We start from the raw sequence: 21,282 nt of genomic DNA on the forward strand, positions 1-21,282 counted from the left end.
TTATGCTTTCTGATGCACTACTCGCCTTATATTAATGGAAATGACAAATTGTGCACGTATTTCAAGAAACATAGCATAATCTGCTCCTCTCCAGAGTGAGCATAACATAACACGAACTACTTAAATGCCGGATAATACACAGACGGAAATCGCTATGTTTCTTCCGGGTGCCTTCTTCGTCACGCCAAACTTCTCTTTTCAAGATGGCAGCAGCTATGGATGTAGATACGCCGAGCGGCACAAACAGTGGAGCGAGCAAGAAGCGATTTGAAGTAAAGAAGGTACGGTAACTAATTGTCGTGGTGTAAAGAACATGTATAATCTGTCAGCAGCCCCAAATGTCCGCTAACACAGTTTACTGCCAGTAACGAGCTACCTGCCGTTAGCATTCGAGCGTTAAACCAATGTAACGTTAGCCTAGCTTTAGGACAGCAGCTAGTTAGCTAACAGTTATCTGTTAGCCTGCCTCAAACAGGGCATGAATTTGCACTTCTCTTTTGGGGACCAACGTTTGCTAGCTACAATTTTAATGTCAAGCGTTGTGATGGAGATCACCAACCCTCGCCACGGTGTAATCAACGAAACAGAGAAGTCATCCTAATGTTAACGTTAAACCCTAACTAGCGTTAAACAACAAAGCTCTGAACTCCGCAAAGTTAGCTTAGCTAAGCCGCGTTTCCCGGTATTAATAGTCCCCACAGAGAGTCAAAACCCGAAGTTACAAGACGTGTGTGATACACTCTAAATGTATTATCAGATTATATGGTAAACCTAAAACGAGGTGTGATTGAACGTTGTGTTTTCTTTCTAACGATGTAATCGCTAGCGGTATCACCTTATTAGCTAATCGTTTTGAGAACCCCACATTAAAGAATACGATCGTCAATTAGCTAACGTTATGCTATGTGTCAATATAACACTACCAGTTAGAATAATATTACAATGACAGCAATGTAAACAGTATTGTTTATCAGTATTGGGATGCCCGTCTCTCAGATGCTGGGTATGATATAAATTGTGATGTGTTGTATTTTAGCATTTTCTTCTTGTTACATTACAAGCAGCATCATTTCATGATATCTGAATGTAAACTCATTTAGCCAAGTGAAATAAATAAAATAATGCCTTTACCGGCTTTGTTATCATATAGATACTACTTGGGTAGTAGGTTTGGGTTTTTTGTTGTGTCTCTTATTTGAGATTTAATTTTTGTGAGTGTTTTTTAACACGAGGGAGTGGGGAAAGAAGAAGGGAGGTGATGTTTTGCCTTTACCGGTCACAAGTTAATTGACATCTGGCTGAAAACTTTAATACTAACACAATAATACGCAAATAGGAGGCCTCATTCTGTTTGTGTCATTCATTTATCAGCTCCAACTGCATGGCTTTTCTAAACATATAAGAACCACCTTTTCAAAAAGTGAAGTTACACATAAATTACATATTTCTGAATGTAATTCTGAAAAATCTATATTATTTTGGTATTGGCAATAATCTATAAAACTGTCCATCAGGTCACAACAGCTTGTACACTGGTCACTTACTGTTTCCATATTGTATACTGTGCTGCTCAAATAAGACAAGAGCGTGTTCAAATGTTTTGAATCTAAAATTGAAATATACTGTGATGCACTGATTTATCAGTTATTAAATCTCTACATCAGTGTCAACAAGACAACCTGCAGTGATTGTGTTGGTCAGATCATGTTTGTTTGTGTTTCTGATGTCCCACTAGTGGAATGCTGTGGCACTGTGGGCCTGGGACATCGTAGTGGATAACTGTGCTATCTGTCGGAACCACATCATGGATCTCTGTGAGTTTCACAGTTTTGATCTCAGTCCTTTAATACATGTTGTGACTGTGAATAATGAATGACTTGGCCTGGGGCAGCAGCTGTGAAACTGCACATCCTCAGAGATGTTGAGCTTTTACAAGTTGTTAGGCTCCAAATGGCATTCATCAGACATGTCTGTTTTGCCTGTTTTGTGAAGTTGCATTGTTGACACATTTCTGCCTCCATCATCAGGTATAGAGTGCCAGGCCAACCAAGCTTCTGCAACCTCTGAGGAGTGCACTGTAGCCTGGGGTGTCTGCAATGTGAGTGTACATACCTGCCTCCAGCATATGTCACTGATCAGGTCGATTATGGCTGTGTCATAAAATACATTTTTCCCTCAAGTGCAAAATAGTTCCCAATGACAGCTTTTCACAAGGTTTGCAGGGTATCCCAGGTAACATGGACACTTCGACGTGATAGCATACATTTCAATGGAAAGATGCGATAAGACACATCCAGCCTGGTGTTGAAAATTAGCAGCTAACATCTGTACAGTTGGTATGTTGGCTGTTGGGGACAAATACACACACATACAGTCCAGCAATCACACTCGTGAATAACGCACGGCGAAAATACCTTTCGCTTTATGTCTAAACACATAACACATGGTAAACAGTTACCAAGAAAAGTCAGCACCTTTCTACAAAGAATTATGCAGCATTAAATGTGCAAATTCACGCAAATCTCTCTTGCTCATAAACTGTATAAAGTGAGATGTATAAGTAGTCTTTGAGTTACAGATGAGCAACAAAAGCCCTGGAAGAATAATAATTATAAACTGTATGCTAGAGGGAACGTGTGGGATTATTGTCCACAGCAGTGACACTAAATATATGCCAGTTAACAAACATTACTGATGTAAATAAACCTGTTACAGTAAAAGTAGAGAATTGGTGGGTTTGTACTGTATGGTGCACATATACATGTGTCTTTCCAATTTGTCTCGTCCCCAGCATGCCTTCCACTTCCACTGTATTTCCCGCTGGCTGAAAACCAGACAGGTGTGCCCTCTGGACAACAGGGAGTGGGAGTTTCAGAAGTAAGTATCAGTACTTGAAGTGGAGTACAGATGTGTGGTTCTGGGGGAAGTGTCTGTGGGTTATTGTACCAGTGAATCTTACTTTGGTTGCTCATTTGTTGCCTTAGACTGTGACAAGTTGTAAATATTTCTTGAAATGAACAGCTGTATTGATCATACGTCCTCTCTCTGTTTGCTTGTTTTTACAGATACGGACACTAGCTGTTTTATTGTTGACCTTTTTCTTGGCTACTACAAGAGTCACCCTTACTGCTTCTCTGTTCCCTCTCACTTGTAATCCTAGCTGTTATTTTACACCCAGGTCTTTGTTTTTCCTTATGTTGTGAGTACACAAATAAACATAAATGTTGTCACAAATCCTGTGTTTACTTGTTCAGGTAGCAGTGGATTAAATGGAAATTGCTGAAAATATGAATAATTCACAACTTGGTTAACAGTTAAACTACACTGTGGTGGACAAAAAGCTGTGCTCAGTCGGATCAGCATTGACGCAGTGATTCAGGGCTTCACGAGAGCGTTGCAGAGCAGTAATCCTCTGGCTGAAAGACAGATGCCCTGGGCGGATTAAGTGGCCTGGTGGCCCACTCTCCCTCTGGGCCTGGTTTATACTACAGCACCTGAAGGGACTCACTTACATGTTCAGAGTTTCTGTTAAAAAAACAGTGTCATTATCCACTATGAGACAATTGAAACCAGTGGGTTACTTATGATAACCTGATTAGGCCTGCAACCAATGTTTTTTAATTATTGATTAGAGCTAAAACAATTAGTTGATTAATAGATCTACAGAACATAATCAGCAACCATTTTGATAATCAATTGTCATTTTTCAAAAAAAATCCAATAATTTCCTAATTCCGGCTTCTGAACTCTGAAGATGTACTTCCTTTCTTTGTGCCTGTGATGGTTAACTGAATATCTTGAGGTTTTGGTCGAACAAAGGAAGTCATTTGATGACGCACCTTGGGCTTTACATATGTGTGAAATTATGATGTGTAGTTTTTAACCATTTTAACATTTTATTTACCAATTGAGGGGGAAAAGATGTGGACCCCCCCCAGAAGGTCATTGTGGGAATTTGTTCTTTTGCATTCCCTTGCAATGACATTAGTTTGCTTTACTGTTTCGCATTCCTTCTGACCCATCAAGAAAGGCTGAGCTGTATTATGTATCATGCAGTAGACCGTCGCTGGTTATGGGTTCGCCTTCAGCTGTGGCCAACTCAGGTGCAAGTCTGTATAGATAACTAGCAGAGCTAGTGCACCAGCATACAAACTGCTGCTTTCAATGTGTTGCTTGTGAAACTCGACAGTAAAAACCTAAACTCATGTCAGAAGACAGAGTGAAGATCCTCCTGGATGTTTATGTGAAAATATTTCTGAATCACTTTTCTCACACTTGTGCATTTTGTAAAATATTTTAAGTCCAGTTGTACAAGATGCACTGTTACACAAACAAAGACCAGCTGAACTAGAAAGAAATATCAAACCTGTTTTGCAGACAGAGGTTTTATTATTGTGAATCATTATTTTTCCAACAGGGTCAGACATCAAGATCAGTAACTTTTTATAATAATAGATCTAATAACAAAAAGTGCTGACGGTGGTGTGTGAGAGTTCGGCTCTGTTCAGAGAAAGAAAAGACAAGTAAAGCTAAACCATTACCGCGTATTAAATGGCTGTAAAAATGCAGGAGCTCCCAGTATAGCTTTTCCAGATACAGGCTGAGAAATATCAACCTGCGGTTAAGTGAAGTCCCGGCTGAGACGGGTCAGAAGAGGTCATCTGACCTGACTCCTAACCATCGGGTTGCTAAGTGCTAACAGGCTGAATAAGAACATTTAAAAAGTTGCCCCACTTTCTCTACATCACACCAATTACCCGTCACCCGTTCCCCTGTTTGATCTGCACACAGTGGAATAATTGTTGAAAAGCGTTGTGGCTCTCCAGATTGTTTCACCACGTATCCATCGTCCCCTCTCCTCTCAGCTTTGGTCCTTTCCCACCTATGGCTGTGGAGAAGCTCCAAATTTGGCACTCAGCTTTGTGACGAGGGCCATGATTTTGGGGTTGTTCTGGTACTTCGAGATGTTGGCCGGGTTCTGTGCCACATCCTGGAAGGCAGCCATCACCTCAGGGTCCTGGAGTTGAATATAAAATGCAAACAGGTCACCTCACCCTTCACATAGTGCATTTCCAAATCATTTTTAAAGACAGTGAACTCAGAATTACACTTTCCAAGTTCTACTCCTGCGAAGTGTGAGTGAAGGTTGATGGTTGAATCTGAATATTCTAAATAGTTGGCTTCAAAGAAATATATCTATCTTCGGAAGGATTTTGTTAAACAAACATATGCACAATTCTGATTAAATGTGACCACAGATTGTGGTGCGGTCCATCAAACCCCTCCTCCTGTCATTCTAAACCTACAAGTCTACATTCATGCTTAAACTAGCTGCACTGGCAGCAGTAACACGGATCAGAAGTGTGATTGTGGGTAAGTGCACAACTATTCCAAAAACCTTTTCTGACTTTGATGACATGAACAGGAGCGACATCCCAGTTAGTCAGGTTGAGTGTCAGTAATGTAACAGACCACCACTAAATCTTAGTTAACAACTGTGTTGTCTTCTGGGTAGAAAACAGGTGGAGCTTACTGAGTTTGCCTCTAATGGTGCGGTGGCTGTGAGAGTACACTGGTTGTTCTGTGTAGACAGGATCCCCTCTAGCTGTTTAATCTCTCTGAGTGAACAACAGGATAATGCATCTCTCCATGGCACTGCCAATGGCTCAAATACATGTTCTAGTGTGGGGAATTGAAACATGTCCCTCCCTTCCACATCCTCCTCCCTGTGTAAGTGGGGATGATGATGATTTGTTGTCCTGACTACTTCTTTGTATTAGAGAGCTTTAGAGGTGCTGGTATTTGGATTTTGTTACCTTTGAACAGAGCCAGGCTAGCTGTTCCCCCGTTTCCAGTCTTTATGCTAAGCTAAGCTAAGCAAAGCAGCTGCTGGCTGTTGCTTTTTCTTTACCGTACAGACATGATTCCTTTAAGATCTGTATATTCTAAGATCCTAAGACATGGGACACAGCAGTGGAAGAGGCGGGATGCAGAGGATTGACGTTGAACAGTTAAGTCACCTTCATGGCATTGAGCAGCTCAGGATCCTTGAGGAATTCACCGAGACCAGGCATGCCAGCAGGGGCTCCGCCTGGGAATCCAGCAGGACCTGCAGAACAACGAGACTCATTAGCTGCAGCAGCACTCATTAGTGCACTTGCAGGTGCCATCACAGCTGTCTGATGAACCAGTGGTGAATCCCAACAACACAGAGACAGACTAAGGAATCTTGTTGTCTGGCGCTGTAAACACGAGTGAAACTGAAGGCTACAAACAAATGATTGGAAACAAAGATCACGGCCTCAAGGACACGATGCCTCAAACAATACACAGAGAATCACCCATCGTTCCGACCTCGGATCCTACAACATACAACACTATTTAGCTGAATAAAATAATCCAAATGTGTATAAATGAATGAATGATGTGACTAATCCTTTTATTCCTATTATTTTTTCATATTGTTCATCTCATCCCATCATGCAACACCCCCCGAGTGTTTCCCCTCTCCTACCTGGGAAGAATCCTCCTCCGAACTGTCGTGCGTCCTCATCCTGAGAGACAAAAGGATGGAATAAGTTTATCAGTGTCGGACACATTCAGGATTCAGGTTTCTTATGAGTATTTTTCTATGTCTGAAATAGGAAATCCCCACAGCGACTCACCCTCTGAGCCCGCGCATGCTCCTCTCTGGCTTTCTTTACCCGCTCTTGTTTCTCCTTGATCTCCTTCTCTTCTCTTTTGCGCTCGTATTTGCGTCTGTGCTCTATGATTTTGTTAGCCTGAAAACAAAATGGAAACATGACAAGAATGACGTACCGCAAACTCACAGCTGGGAGCATCATCTACTCTGACCCAACTGTTGATTTGCATCAGGATCATGTAAACACTCCTCTATTCTGAGCTTGCACACATTAAAATAACAAATCTGCATTTCAGTTACCACAAACAAAAACAAACACAAGTGGAAAGTGTGTCTCTGGCATTATACCTTAGGCTGGACCTCCTTCAGCATCGCACTGGCAGCCTCGTCATAGTCCAGTTTACAGGCTGTTGCCAGGTCCCTGGCTGCCTCCTCCCAGTGGCCCAGCAGTCTGCAGCACACACACACACACACACACACACACACACACACACACACACACACACACACACACACACACACACACACAAAATATAGTACCGTCAGATGATCACTAACCAGACAGCATAAGCAGCACAGAGAAAAACCTGCATGAATTCACTGACAATCGAGGGCTTTATTAGTTTGAGTAAGCTATCCTCAAACCTTTACACTGTTCGAAATGTGTTGATGCTGAGAGGTTGAAGGCACTCTGTTTATTAAACTCATTGGAGGCATTGCGTATTCTGCCCAGCAAGCACAACATTCCCCTTCCTCCAATATAGACCAACCACCACAGACCTGTCTCCTCTGAACAAGAAATGTCCCTTTCAGTGAACCAACCATGTTTGAAGCTGGTCTTACCTTTTCCTTTTATGATTAAACTACATTTTCCATCTCTGCTGTAACCCACAGTTAGCTCAGCTGATGAAATATTAAATTACATATTAAAAGCCAATTGCCAAACAAGACGAGGTGTCTCATACTTGTGAGTGTTTACACTGTGGGTTTGGTTATGTCACGCATGTGTAAAGTTGCCTCGTGGTCAGGTGTTTGTTGACTTGAAACATTGGAAAGCATCGGCCCTGTGGAAGATTTCTTAAATAGAAGCTTACCTGTGAGCTTTTCCCCTCCACTTGTAAGGCTGTGCAGAGTCTGGGTTGATGCTGATGGCTCTGTCACAGTCTCTTATGGCTGCGTTGGGTTTCTGCATCCGGATGAAGACACTAACACAAAGAGAACAACTGATCACACTCACAGTCGTTCGTAACAGACAGTGGAACAGAGTACAGTAGTTATAAAGTAAAAAGATGTCAATGCTAAACAGCAAGCCCTTCATACGGTGGCACGGCCAAATGATTTCGACTTTAATGCTCTGCCATGAATCAGCTGAATGAAAGACACTGAGGACTCTTACCTTGCCCTCTTGGCGTACAGGATGGCTAGGCAGGGGTTAAGCTTGATGGCATCAGTAAAAAGATCCAGAGCTTTCTGCAGATCGCCTATAAGGGAAAGAAAATTGAAACAGTTATTATAGATCATTTTTCTGCTGTTATTGAAGAAAGTACAAAAAAACAAACACTATACATCACTAATTTTCAGCCTTTCAGATTTTTAGATTTGCTTTCCAAATTTTTCCACACCGTGTCCCAAACAAATCTCTTCACCATTTACAGCGGAGGGGTCCCTACGCCATGCAGCTTCTGCTGGTAATGGTTTATAAGATTCAGATTTAATCTGTAAAGTTTGGAAACAATCTCTCGTGTTGGTCCTACTGAGACTAATATCTTATGCAGAGGGTGTGTAGAGAGTGCTGGTATGCCAATTTCTGAACAGAATATTGACCTACCTTCTCCTAGAGCATTAATGGCCTCCATCTTCTTCTCATTGGCCTGGTCCATCATCTGCTCTGTGACCTGAGGAAATGTATATGGACACAGATGTTCAGACTAATCCTGTCAAAAGTGGTAAAAGCTCAGTTTGGTTTGAATTTGAGTCTGTATACCCATATCATAGATAATATAAAGAAGCTCAACATTTCACCTCAATGGTGTCAAACTCTCCCATCTCCTGTGGTTCATCAGTGTCTGGCTCGATCACTCCCTCGTTGTCGATTTCTGAAAAAGCAAAAAGGGGAAAAAAACGTTTACATTTGGAATCCTGATTTACTGTTCTCTTCACAGTAATATGTTGGGTAACTTTGTGGTAAAATTCTCATCAAATAAAACTCAGATGGTTGCCTGACAACTGCTCCCAGCTAACAAATGGTAATGGTACATCTAGTCTCTCCACAGGAACCACACCTGCAGACCTTTGACCCCTGCTTTTTAAGAAACTTTGTGTTAGGGGTTGAGCAGGACATACAGTACCTATTTCACTCTCGTCACTCTCAGACTGGACAGGAGGCTCGGGCTCAGGAGGTGGAGCTGATGTAGGGGGAGGACCACAAGGACAGCCACCCTACAAGTCAGAGAGCACTCTGTTACAACACGATGTGACAAGTGAGAAAACTTACAGACAACTCATCAGCTGCCAATACCATTCAACTCCAAATTTTTTTTTTAGTTTTGTCTCTCTCAAAGATCACAAATAAATACAACAAACGATAAGGAAATAAAAAAAAAGAAAATCACCAAAAGTATACAATAACTAACATATATCAATATATATATATATATATATCAATTGTTATGTGTCACCTGGCATGAATCCTTTGTCTTGGGTCGGGGAGGGATTGTTGCACCCATGCTGCAATATGAAATTATGGAGAATTAGCAACACGAGGACCCTGATTGATAGGCCAAAATAGGTACACTTTACATCACAAAGTATATGTTTCAATATTACAATATAAACACAAGTATGTGTGACAGGGTGAAGGTTATAGCCCTCTCTGTGTTGCCACTTCACCAATCTCAATTACATCTATTATCTATATCACATATTATTTTCTCGATTAATCGTTAGGTCAATATAATGTCAACAATTACTCCAACTATCTATGTCTTATCAAACTTGTTGCAGACTAATGTTCTGACAATAATAATTAAAATTAAACTAAAACTATAATTTCAGCTTGACTCTAAGTCTGTATTTCACTTGGTGGCAAGAAGACGTACCTAGCTTTTTATACAACACCATGAACTTTCTGAATCCAAATCTTTGAAAAAGTGTGAGCGGTTTAATTCTGAATCAAATATAAAATAAAATGAGACAAAAAGTTCGTTGTGGTAGGTTAAATCAAAGATGAATAAACGTTCCCTTGTTGAATGAAGGGTTTTTCATGCTCTTGACCGACATTACATGAGATTATTTCTCCCCACACACACACACACACACACACACACACACACACACACACAGAGAGCCTGTGGTTCCTGTTCCATGGTTTTTACTGGAGGGTGGGCGGGACTGGGCACGTGGTAAGTGAAGTCTGTTTGAGACTTTATCTAAGTACTTTAGTGACATAATGAAAGAATTAATCCTCTATGAATATTTACATAACAACCCGGATACTCGGACAGCGCGTTTACAGGTTTGAGCAGCAGCCCCGAGGTATACGGACCTCTGCAACCAGGTCCGGAGGAAGTCCAGCTCTGGAAGGTGCAGGATCTCAGGACTGGACTCGCACAACTGCACGAAGCCCTTTAACTCTGTCACTTTTCGTGGGTCCATACTGCTCGGTCACGTCCAGCACACAGCGCGCTGCATATGGGGAAAACAAGAGAGAAAATCAATCAATAACTTTGCCAAGTCTGGCGTTGTTTACGTGCTCAGCTGCTAACGTTAATGCCCGCGTTGTTAAGCTAGGTATGAAGCTAACGTGCAGGGATTGAATGAGCGTGCGCTACGACGTCTCTCTGTCAACTTCAAATACACCCAACAATACTTGCAATTTATGAACTAGCAATGAAGCAACTATGCACAACTAGCGTTAACGACTATTTCAATGGTCGCCAGCCAGAAGTTTCTGGAAATGTGAATCTGTCCGTGACGCGATAACTGTTTGACGCATGATACCGTCGTTAGCTAGCTGCAATACGGGCCGTGATTAATGAAATACACTTCGTATCTGTAGCCAAACACTTAAGTAATTGAAGGGAAACACACCTGATCGAAGATGCACACCGTTTACGCCCGAGAAGAACCCGCAGAGTAATTTATGGTTGCAGTTGATTTCTATCGCCACTGCACTGCCTCACTGGTAGTGGCGTCGCTCCTGTGTTTTCATTCAGGCGAGTTGCCGGACAGACCGACAGAGGATCTGTGGAATATGTTGCCCTGAGTTAGGCCTGTCAGGCAGCTTTCAGGATTCATACAGCATCAACATCAAACATTATAAAAGCCGGAGTATGCCTTTACATTGTTATAGTGGTTTATTACAAACCACCACTTTGCTGTTAAGATTTAGTACACATTTTTAAAGCATTTTCAACATTACAATATTGTTGTTATTATTATTATTGTTGTTGTTGTTGTTGTTGTTGTTTTTGTTGTTGTTGCCAAAACATAAATATATAATTAAACCTTGAGTTATGAGACCAAAGTTATGAAATAATGCTAGTGCTTGCATAACTTGTAGCCTCATATAACTATTTAATTGGTGGAGCTTGCCGTTACGTGTAAATACAGTGGCCCCCTGAGAGGCCTATTTCAGGGAACCACAATCACCTTCGTATCTGTGTGTACTGTGACTTTCCCCCCCTGAACAGCGGCTCACAGGCCGCCCTCCCAGGTAGTCACTCATTAGACAGCTTTCACCAATCAAATGGTTGTTTCGGTGGACTTCCCAGTGCTGCCAATCGTTTACAGATCATTCAGATCTACATCATTCATGTTTTTCTTACAGTCATATATGAAATATGAAAAACATATAGAGGAGACAAAATACCTACTTAGAATATGTAATCCATCCATCACATGTGATAAGCTTTTGTCAGTCAATATCAATCAGATTAATTTAAGCACCTATTTTTCTTAAAAAGCGTTATATTTTGTGGAGTTGATCTATTTGCTTTTTAAAAAAAAGTTAACGCAATTATTCAACCAGGTAAGGTTTAGTGACAAAGTAATAACGCAAAACGTAATGCGAGGTAACGCAAAATTTATTGCGAGGGAACGCAAAAATATTCTCGCCGTGACCCTCCGTACAAAGAAGGACGGGTAGGATTTAATCTCTGGTCCACACAGAGGGTGGCGGTAATGCGCAAAGATGGATGATTGCTAAACTCGGTTAAAAACTAAAAAGAAGAAGAAGAAGAAGACGTGGAGGGTCTGCCAATAAGCATCTCTGCCTGCAAGCTAAACTCAGGGCACAGATAACGTCGACTAGCAAACATGAGAGCAGCAAGCTAGCGAGGGTAGCTAACTGTCAAAGGCAAATATAACAGTTGTGTGCGAATATTCTGACGTCGGTACATCGCAACAACATACCGCTATGTGTTTCTGTAAATATCCAGTGTTAGTTGACTATTTTGTACTTCATTGACTGTGACTTGTGTCTACAGACGGACGACATGCTATAACTGATAAGTGTCCTCGAGCTGCAGCAACGATGTTGCCCTCAACCAGCACCTTGGTCCGGTCTGCTGTCAAGCTGCTGCCGCGGCAGAGCTGGAGTCGAGGTGAGCCCAGTTTGGAGTTGTTACGGTTTGTCCACTACATTTATTTGACAGTTACTAGTTAGTTTTTAGGTTAAGATCTTACATGAAATACATATGATAATCTTGTAAAATACAGTGCAGTGTTACAGATTCAACCAGTGGTTCCTAACCTTTATGTGTTTGTGACCCATTACAATAAAGCAGTGTATAGTTTGGGACCCTGTCACCTTTACCCAAATAGGGCAGATTATTCAATATTACTTTGATACTTTTAGCACATAATACTTGTGTACTTCTACTTAAATAAGATTTTGAATGCTGGACTTTTACTTGTTAATGAGTATTCACACTGCTGTGTCTGGTACTTTTTCTTGAGTAAAGGATCTGAGTACTTCTTCCAAGAGTCAATTAATTGACTTTATATTAAAGTCAGTCACCAGTTACAGAATTACATACTTCCCATCTTTAATGTATGTATGTAACATGCCACCTGGTCACAGACAGATTAAGCACATCATAGTGCAGTAGGCACTTTATGTCATGAATAATTAAATAAAAATATAGAATTATAATATTAGTTAAATAGTAAAGTAAAATGTATATGTTGTTGGCACGTCATCGATGAAGGGAAACCATTTTTCTATTATATTTTTAAGTGATCTATTTAAAACGAAACCTCTGAAGATAGACCATGACCTCCCTGATCCATTGTTAAAAAGAGGGAGGGCAGGCAGTCTTCTAACTAATGAGGATTAAATGTCAGGCTAACAAATTAAGCAAATGCTTTAGCACTCGACTTATATGAAGTAATTCAATGAAATGTTAAAGGTACCAAATATTGCCGTAAATGGGTTTGGGTCTATTGTTTAGTTACAGATTTATGAGAACACTTTGAATATTGAGGTTCAGAAATAGTTTAAAATGATGCATGAACACAACACATGGCCCATATTTGCTGGTGAGTGGTGACACAGAGGACAGCTGACATTCTCACTCTGCTGTGTAAAGCATCTTTTGACTGTAGATGAAACCAGATTAATGGTTAAAGTGGCTGCATGCAGCATCGTAGGTGCCCAGAGTCTTTACCATCTGTGTTGTGTTGCTGTCTGCAGGATGTGTCTGGTGCCCATGCAGAAACATTTCTGTGAAACCAGGAAGCTTGAAACCTAAGATGGTTCCACCTCGGTACCTGGGCCAGCCCAGCCCTTTCACTCATCCACACCTCATCAAACATGGTGAGTATTGTTTACAGTGTAACATTTTTAGGGAAAACCTGCAATGTTTATGGCCTTTAGTTACATCAGGCTCAATGCGTAGTTATTTCTTTAGGGAGTTAGGATTCATGCTCTCTAGTGGCACAGGAGAGCGACTGCGGGAGCACGCTTTTCAAGATCCTCAAAGACGTATTACACCACAAGGAGACAAATACTAGTACAGTGTACATGTAGGCGATGAGCTGTTGTTTAACACCATCTGATCTCTGCTCCTCAGGTGAAGTGACCCCAGGCTTGAGCCAGACAGAATTCGAGCTCCGCAGACACAGACTGGCCTCACTCATCGAGGCCCAGGCAGACAGGCTGGGACCCTCTGCCTCCTATAGCACACATGTGGTCATTGTTTTGTCCCATCCGACCCGCTACATGACCAATGACATCCCATATCCCTTCCACCAGAACCAGGTGCATGTTTGGTCTCAAGTTGCATTTTTTTTAAATCTTCAGCTTAATCTTCTTGTGCCTTTTGTGGGTTTTTGAACATAACAAGCAACAACATATATTGTTAAATAGTAACAGTTAACACATTAATAGTTTAAAAACACATTACTCTGTGATGTTCACATGACTCTGCTCTTACTTTGCAGTCTTATGTTTGTAATTTAATGTCAATTGGGTTACTGATTGCTGTCATTTAGCAAGGCTTCACCAATTAACTTGGAGCCCAATGTTCCCCAGGATTTTCTTTACCTCAGTGGCATCCTAGAGCCTGACAGTGCCTTGGTCCTTCATGGGAAGGGGCGACCAGACCAGGCCATCTTGTTCGTTCCCCGCAGAGACCCAGGGAGAGAGCTGTGGGACGGGCCCCGGTCAGGGAAGGATGGGGCAGCTGCTTTGACTGGCATAGAGAGAGTTCATAGCACAGAAGAACTGGGTCTTGTGCTCAAGACCCTTAAAGGTGGGTGGATGGGAGTGTGTGTCCAGCAGGAACATCTCTTCACAGAACTAACCTCATTGGCTGATTTTTGTCATTGAACAAGATGATTTGTTGCTCTATTTGAAAAGCCACAATTGACTGTTTGTTAAGCCCCACCCATCTTAGTTACTGTTGCTACTATATGATGGTATATACCGTGCGATGGTAGAAATGTTAGCTGGACAGGCAAACGTTTGCAGCTTATGTTAGAGCGCACAAACACACTGTTTAAACCATTCCTCATACGTTTGCTCTTGTATTTTTGGTTTTGGAAAGGCTTAAAAAAGATTGACCCTCTAAGATCTTTAAATGTCGCTTATCGCTCTTACTACAGCCCCATGCACACCACATCAACATGTGGAGAAATCCAAAGCAAAGGCCTGCTGTGCCTAGTTGCAGTTGTTAAGCTGGCTAATGCATTATGTGTTTAATGGCAAATATCATTGGATGGTCAGAGGTGTAAATTGACATAGGGTAAAAGGTTGATGGGCCAACTTTTCATTTCGGGGTTTCTTTATAAAAATAACCAAAACTGCTGACATTTGACCGCTGACTAATTAGGACCTCAACCTCACTGTAACCATTTTGTCTCTACTCTGATCCTCTTTCAGGCGCTCAGCTGTGGTACGATAGCCCTCAGCCCGCCCACCCTCGGCTCCACCAGGCTCATGTGTGTCCCGTGCTGGAGGCGGGGCCGATGCAGCGCTCTCTCAGGCCCCTCATACACTCTCTCAGGGCCCTCAAGAGCTCAGCAGAGGTGGCGCTCATGCAAGAAGCAGGTCACATCACAGCACAGGTTGGTACATTTTCATTTTCTTGTATTGTTATGTGACAGTGTCTCTTTGTGTATGGTGTAGCTGCTTTGTCAAACACTTGCAGAGTTCCTTTTTAAGACCGTACAGTGCACTCGCTCCACCTTGAATCCTTGTCTTTCAGGCTTTTAGGAGGACGATGGCTCTGTCTCAAGGAGACGTGGATGAAGCTGTTCTCTTTGCTAAGGTAACTGAAAATATTTGGCTCTTCAGTGCCTCTCTGTCCTGTGTTGCCTATTATAGTCTTATCATGTCTTTGATTTAAATCAGGCTCTTAAATGTAATTACAGTGACCATAAGTGTAAGAAGTTATGAACTATTGTTCATTAGGACTGGCCATGACTCACTAATTGATTGAAATTATTCTTAATGATAATAATTATATTAATATTCTACTACTATTATTATTATACTAATATTTTCCTTTTAACAAAGTATTATATGCAGTATTAACACTGCTAATTAAGAAGTGTTCATTGAGGATCACACAAAAAATAATTTCCTCTGTGGTCCTCAAAGCAGTACGTTTACATGCAAAAGTTTTAAGTAGTTTGTTCAAGAAAATAAACTTTATTTAGATTATTTGCAGGCGAACGCTTATAGGAATGAAGGTATCACTGCTTTGCTGAGTGTCTATTTACGTTGAAATCAACATAATGAAATACAACTCATTACGTTTATATGTGTGAATTAAAGGTAGCTTAATCACAGCATATCACAGTAATTACACTATAGTCAAAAGCTGAGTTAGCAGCTCCTGAGATCTGCTTATCTAAGTAGCTTTAGCGGGAGTTTAGCTGGTGTTTTTCATCATGATTGAATTTACAACAGCCACTGCCTCCATAAGTTACATGAAATAACTAACTGTATTAGCAAGATTTGTAGTTACAGCAAATTTACAAAGCTGTTTTCACAGAAATGACACATTATTACGCCATAATGTTTTATGCAGTAAAACTTAAAGTCAGATTCAGATCTTAACTCTTTTTGACCAAATATGTAGTAACTACATTTTGCTTTTGTAGGACAGTAAAGATGACTTCAAACATGAAGTTCACGGTCCCTTTTCCCTTTTTTTTAACATAAAATCTTATTCCAGTTTGATTTTGAGAATCGGATCCATGGCGCCAACTTTCTGGCCTATCCCCCTGTTGTTGCCGGAGGGAATCGAGCCAATACTCTACACTACATAAACAACAACCAGATTATCAAGGTAAAGGAAGGTGCTGAATGTGCTAAAGGATTAGTCCTGTCGTGTAAGCTGCAATGAACATCCACATGACGTATATAAAGTAATGATTGAGTAGCTTAAATTACTCATTACTTTCCCCCTCTCTCTCTGCTCCATCAGGATGGTGAAATGGTGCTGCTTGATGGTGGTTGTGAATACTTTGGTTATGTCAGTGATATCACTCGAACATGGCCAGTGAATGGAAAGTAAGTTTTACAAAATAAGCTCATAACAAAAGAAAAGAAAAACATTGTTGATAAAGAATATCTGGCTAAAGGTTTGGGTGAAGCTGGAGCTGATCTCACTGTTCCTTCTTACAATACAAAATCTACATGGCATCACAGTAAACAGAAGTTACAATGTCCTTACCATGGTGATGCCAAAACATTACCCGACACAACAACACTACACTGCATAAACTGTTTTCTACTGAAATTTGAAGTTTTTTACATCATCCTCACCCTTTGTTTCTTAAACACACACATTACTCTCAGATCTTTTTCTCATTTTTTCTCTCATTGGATATTTTCAGGTAGTAACACGTCTTGTTAACTTTATACATGATTTGTTTTGAAATCTTCCAGGTCTCTAGATTTAGATAATGTAGTATGACTGTTACCAATGACAGACAAAGAACACACCTTAACTGTCTTCTGCCCTGACCTTGTTCCTGCCAGATTCAGCCCTGCCCAGGCTGAGCTGTACGAGGCCGTCCTGGAGGTCCAGCGCTCCTGTTTGTCTCTGTGTTCCCCAGGCGTCAGTCTGGATCACATCTACAGTACCATGCTGGCTCTGTTGGGACGACAGCTCAAGCAGCTAGGCATCGTCAAGGCCAGTACTAGTGATGCTGATGTACTGAAGGTAATAATCAGAGAAATAGAAGTAAATCATTCCTGTGCTTTATCCCATATGAGGTTACATTTGGTGAAAACAAATAAGCAGCTCTTGGCTTTTGGAAAACAAAGTTGTTGTGCTACAAGAAACTAGACTTTTCAAGATGAGTTGCAAATGATTTACTGTGCAGGAAAGTTATGTTTCCCAGATCCCAATATTCAGCTGCTCCTTAAGTTAAGAAGCCTGATGAATAAAGTGTGTCTGATTAAATAAAGAAGCCCGAGATCATATTTCACTCTGCTATTAACTTGTTGGGGTTGTGCATTTCTGCTTACAGACACATGTAAACACACAGTATTTAGTATTTTAATATTGATAATGTAAATTAAAGTATTTCCCTGCTGTTGAATATCAATCAACCACACCAGTGGGAGACATGATCAGATTATCACTGTTATCATGTCAGTGGGGCATTGAATTTGAACATTTCTTGGTTTATTTATGCCCTCACCAGTGGTTTGTGGTCAGGAAAGAGCCATATGCTCCTTTGGCCAATGTAAATGATGAAATGACCTAATTACAGCCTCCATGAAACACAATACCCTTGTATAACTCTGCATAGTAGAGGCACCCGTTTCCTGTGGTGGTTCTTTTTTAGGGAAATAAAACGAGCAAGCCAAACCAAAGCTGAAATGTATTCAACTGGTTTCTCTAAAAAAAAAGAAGAAAAAAAACACTGTGGGGTAATAAAATATGTTTTTGGCAGCCAAGTATCTGTTAGTTCAAGATGCATAGCAGACTGAGATATTAATTCTTCATCACGACAAAGAATTATAAACTTGGTTGGTAACCCCAAGGCCTCTTCCTTTGCCTTGTTGGCTTCTGGATTGGCTGACTGATCGATGATGAGGTTCCCCTGTGAGAGACCTTCATTCAAAGCTGGGCTCATAGTTATCAGCCCTACTGAGTATATGATTTTTGGCCATGCTAGTAACATGGCTCTAGTGATGTCAGGCAATGTCAGTCTGTCATTTGGTTGGTCAGTTGTTCTACCACTTCCTCTGAATTGCATGTTGGAATTTGTGTTCACTGTATCAATATTGTTGTTTAGATGCTCCTGGATTCAGCTGCGCTCTGTTAAGAAAATTAGAAAATGATCTGATGAGGCTCATTCACCACAGTCAGGGGGCTTCAATCAGTGGCTCCCCTGAATTTCATGTTATTAATGTTTAGCAACAAGCTGTGACTGACTGCTCTGTGACTGCTGGTAGACAATGGCAAACTTCTAGGCAACTGCTTAAAGCTTTAATTTTGTTCATGCTCATCCCAGGCTGCACGGCGGTACTGTCCCCACCACGTTGGCCATTACCTGGGCATGGACGTCCACGACACTCCTGAGCTGTCCCGCTCACAACCTCTACAGCCAGGAATGGCTATCACTATAGAACCAGGTATGCACAAAGTAGTCTTTTAAATATCCTCTTACTCTGTGGCGGTGCTAATCAAGAACTTGGATGAAATCGAGTGTTAACACTCACACCATCCCTCCTAGTTACCATGGTGGATGGGAACAGCCCCCCATTACAGATTATCTATACTGCATTCTACTTTGTGTTTCATGTTATTCCTGCTTTCATAAATGTTCTGCTTTTTTCCACAGGGTTGTACATTTGTGAGGACAATGACCAGGTGCCAGAGCGTTTCCGCGGCCTGGGCATCAGGATTGAGGATGACGTGGTGATCCGAGAACAGGGAGGTCCTCTGATTCTGTCCTCTGACGTACCAAAGACCATCGCTGATGTAGAGCAGGCCTGTGCCCAGAGATAGGGCAGGGAGAGACAGACAAGTGACCAAGTGAGCCACAGCATCGATGGCAGGCGGTGTGCTGTGCTTTTCAACCGTCTCCACAGTGATGACATCATCAGGCTCAGGGCCCAGGTACATAAAAGGTGGGAGCACACTGCAAGACTCTGGTTTTAGTCCCAGCAGGGCCTCAAAAATGTTGAAATCTGATGTGGAAGATAATAGATTTTGTGGATGCTTTTGTTGTCTGCTTAAATGTTTAAAGAAACCAGCAGGTGGTCTCATGTTTGTAGTCTTCAACAGTAAAGTTAGCAGTTGTTAACAGGAGTGCACAAAGTCTTATCAACGCGTAATTCAACAGGATATTGCACTCATTATACTGCTCAATATCTGAAATACTTTAGGCATATTCGCATCTACAAAATTCCAAAACAAAAAAACAAACAACAAACATTAAGTGTGCTTCCACCCTAATGATTATGAAGAGCTCAGGCAGATTTAGTTGTGTGGCTGCAGCAATATCACACGCCCATCCTGATCATATACAATACATCCAACTTGTGATGTGATGGTGAAATCCAATGCTGTTTACCTGTTGCATTAAGTGTGTGTGTGTGGAGATATATATATATATATATATATATATATATATATATTCAGCTGAAGAACCAGTGGTGAGATCCAACAGCAATGTTAGCATCGTCACTCTTAAAAACTATTTGCTCCACACCTTGTTTTTCAGAATTGCCACCATCATGCACACTAGGATATAATTGTTTATTGTCCCTCTCAAAATACCTTTTAAAGCCTGCATACACACACTTCATTTGTCTCATACACCCAGATATATCATTCTTTCCTACCTCATGCCACAGTACAAAAGATCAGAACACCAGATGCTGGTTGCTCAGCTGTAGGATGGTCAGGAAGGACCAAAGCATCTCAAATCAACAGACCACCATGTTCTCGCACGCAGGTGATGAATAAAGAGGAACCTGCCCCTGATAAACCTGGAATGATGGTAATGATTACACCAATGCACTGAAAAGAGTTTGTGTGTGTCGTCGTGTGGGAATCTTGTCTTTTCAGCAGAGAAAACGTGATCGAAAATTATGTTTATACGTATTAAAAAGATCTCATTATTCCTTCTTTCATAACTGATAAATTCTGTTGGTTTGCCTCAGGTTACTTATGACGGATGACATGATGTGAATAATTGTGATAATAATAGTGGCTGCATTGAATTTGGATGCAAAAACCTTGACTGTAGCGCAAAACCGCAGAAGGAAAAATGTTCATCTCAGGATTACATCGTCACATAGGAATAGATAAAGTGTAAGAACTTGCAAACATCAGAACTTTCACAGGGTTTCCTTTTTTTCTGTCAGTGTTTCCTTAAAAGCTACTCAGCAGATCAGTGACCTCGGTGAGCGGTCTCTTGTCAGTCAGACAGCACAGGTGGCAGAGTGATAGGTGGATGGGAAGGTAGAGAAAATAGGTCAGAAACTGACAGGTTTAATAACAGGATGTAAATTGCTCTGATATTCTGCTAAAACAATGTTTCGAATTTACAAAATGATACTATAACTTTAATGCAAGATAGTTTGCGGCAGGTTGCCTCCAACCTTAGTAACACCACCATTCCTATATTTAATACAAATGCACAGGAGAGTGCATTTTATTGTCATCAGCTGTCGTTTTGTGCACTGCCAACAGTATCTAGAATAACTTTGATTTGCGTTTTAGTGTTCAGAGCAGAGCACCTTGGTATATTTTATTTACAGTTTGTCAAACGATATTAATGAGATTTTGTAGTCTATGCACACACATACGTGCACCCATGGCAACCCTGACCACATAAAAAATCCCAATTTAACTCCTGCAGACAACCACGATTATAAATCAGTGCACAAACTGCAGGTATCCATAGCAACACATTACCAGTTAGACCTGCGTTTAGCTATACCTTTTAATATTAACATTGAAACAAATGACGTGTGAAATGGCTTCTAGTAGTGCTGAACCAGCATAGACGAAACACCTCATTTTGCAGGTTTGCAGCTTTGAGCCACAGTCGGTGTATTATTTTAGTTTTCTTTGAGTGTCATGGTTGGATCAACCTGCTAGCGGGCCCAGGTCTAAAAATTAGCTGTGGGCCCTTATTAACCGCGCTGTTCCTCAACTCTC

The 21,282-nt window shown here is 41.1% G+C and overlaps 3 protein-coding genes across 3 annotated transcripts; 2 read left to right on the forward strand and 1 right to left on the reverse strand.

Annotated features, from left to right (window-relative positions):
- Positions 1 to 188: 188 nt before the first annotated feature.
- rbx1 (ring-box 1, E3 ubiquitin protein ligase) lies at positions 189 to 3,234 on the forward strand. The gene is made up of 5 exons (XM_070923359.1): positions 189 to 281; positions 1,736 to 1,814; positions 2,028 to 2,098; positions 2,792 to 2,877; positions 3,066 to 3,234. The coding sequence occupies exons 1-5, from the start codon at positions 204 to 206 to the stop codon at positions 3,076 to 3,078; spliced, it is 327 nt and encodes a 108-aa protein (XP_070779460.1). The 5' UTR covers positions 189 to 203; the 3' UTR covers positions 3,079 to 3,234.
- A 1,135-nt stretch (positions 3,235 to 4,369) lies between these two features.
- On the reverse strand, positions 4,370 to 10,850 carry st13 (ST13 Hsp70 interacting protein). The gene is made up of 13 exons (XM_070923082.1): positions 10,733 to 10,850; positions 10,188 to 10,327; positions 9,322 to 9,370; positions 8,992 to 9,082; positions 8,666 to 8,739; positions 8,472 to 8,538; positions 8,040 to 8,124; positions 7,738 to 7,848; positions 6,992 to 7,094; positions 6,666 to 6,782; positions 6,515 to 6,554; positions 6,021 to 6,109; positions 4,370 to 5,017 (listed from the first exon to the last, which is right to left on the reverse strand). The coding sequence occupies exons 2-13, from the start codon at positions 10,295 to 10,297 to the stop codon at positions 4,883 to 4,885; spliced, it is 1,071 nt and encodes a 356-aa protein (XP_070779183.1). The 5' UTR covers positions 10,298 to 10,327; positions 10,733 to 10,850; the 3' UTR covers positions 4,370 to 4,882.
- A 1,286-nt stretch (positions 10,851 to 12,136) lies between these two features.
- xpnpep3 (X-prolyl aminopeptidase 3, mitochondrial) lies at positions 12,137 to 20,240 on the forward strand. Its single transcript, XM_070923522.1, has 11 exons — positions 12,137 to 12,246; positions 13,338 to 13,460; positions 13,717 to 13,904; positions 14,178 to 14,411; positions 15,035 to 15,211; positions 15,352 to 15,414; positions 16,327 to 16,440; positions 16,579 to 16,664; positions 17,136 to 17,319; positions 18,623 to 18,743; positions 18,953 to 20,240. Exons 1-11 carry the CDS (start codon positions 12,177 to 12,179, stop codon positions 19,117 to 19,119), a joined length of 1,527 nt encoding a protein of 508 aa, XP_070779623.1. The 5' UTR covers positions 12,137 to 12,176; the 3' UTR covers positions 19,120 to 20,240.
- The last annotated feature ends 1,042 nt before the right edge of the window (positions 20,241 to 21,282 follow it).

Source organism: Enoplosus armatus, chromosome 17 (assembly GCF_043641665.1).
Source record: "Enoplosus armatus isolate fEnoArm2 chromosome 17, fEnoArm2.hap1, whole genome shotgun sequence".
NCBI lineage: Eukaryota > Metazoa > Chordata > Actinopteri > Centrarchiformes > Enoplosidae > Enoplosus > Enoplosus armatus.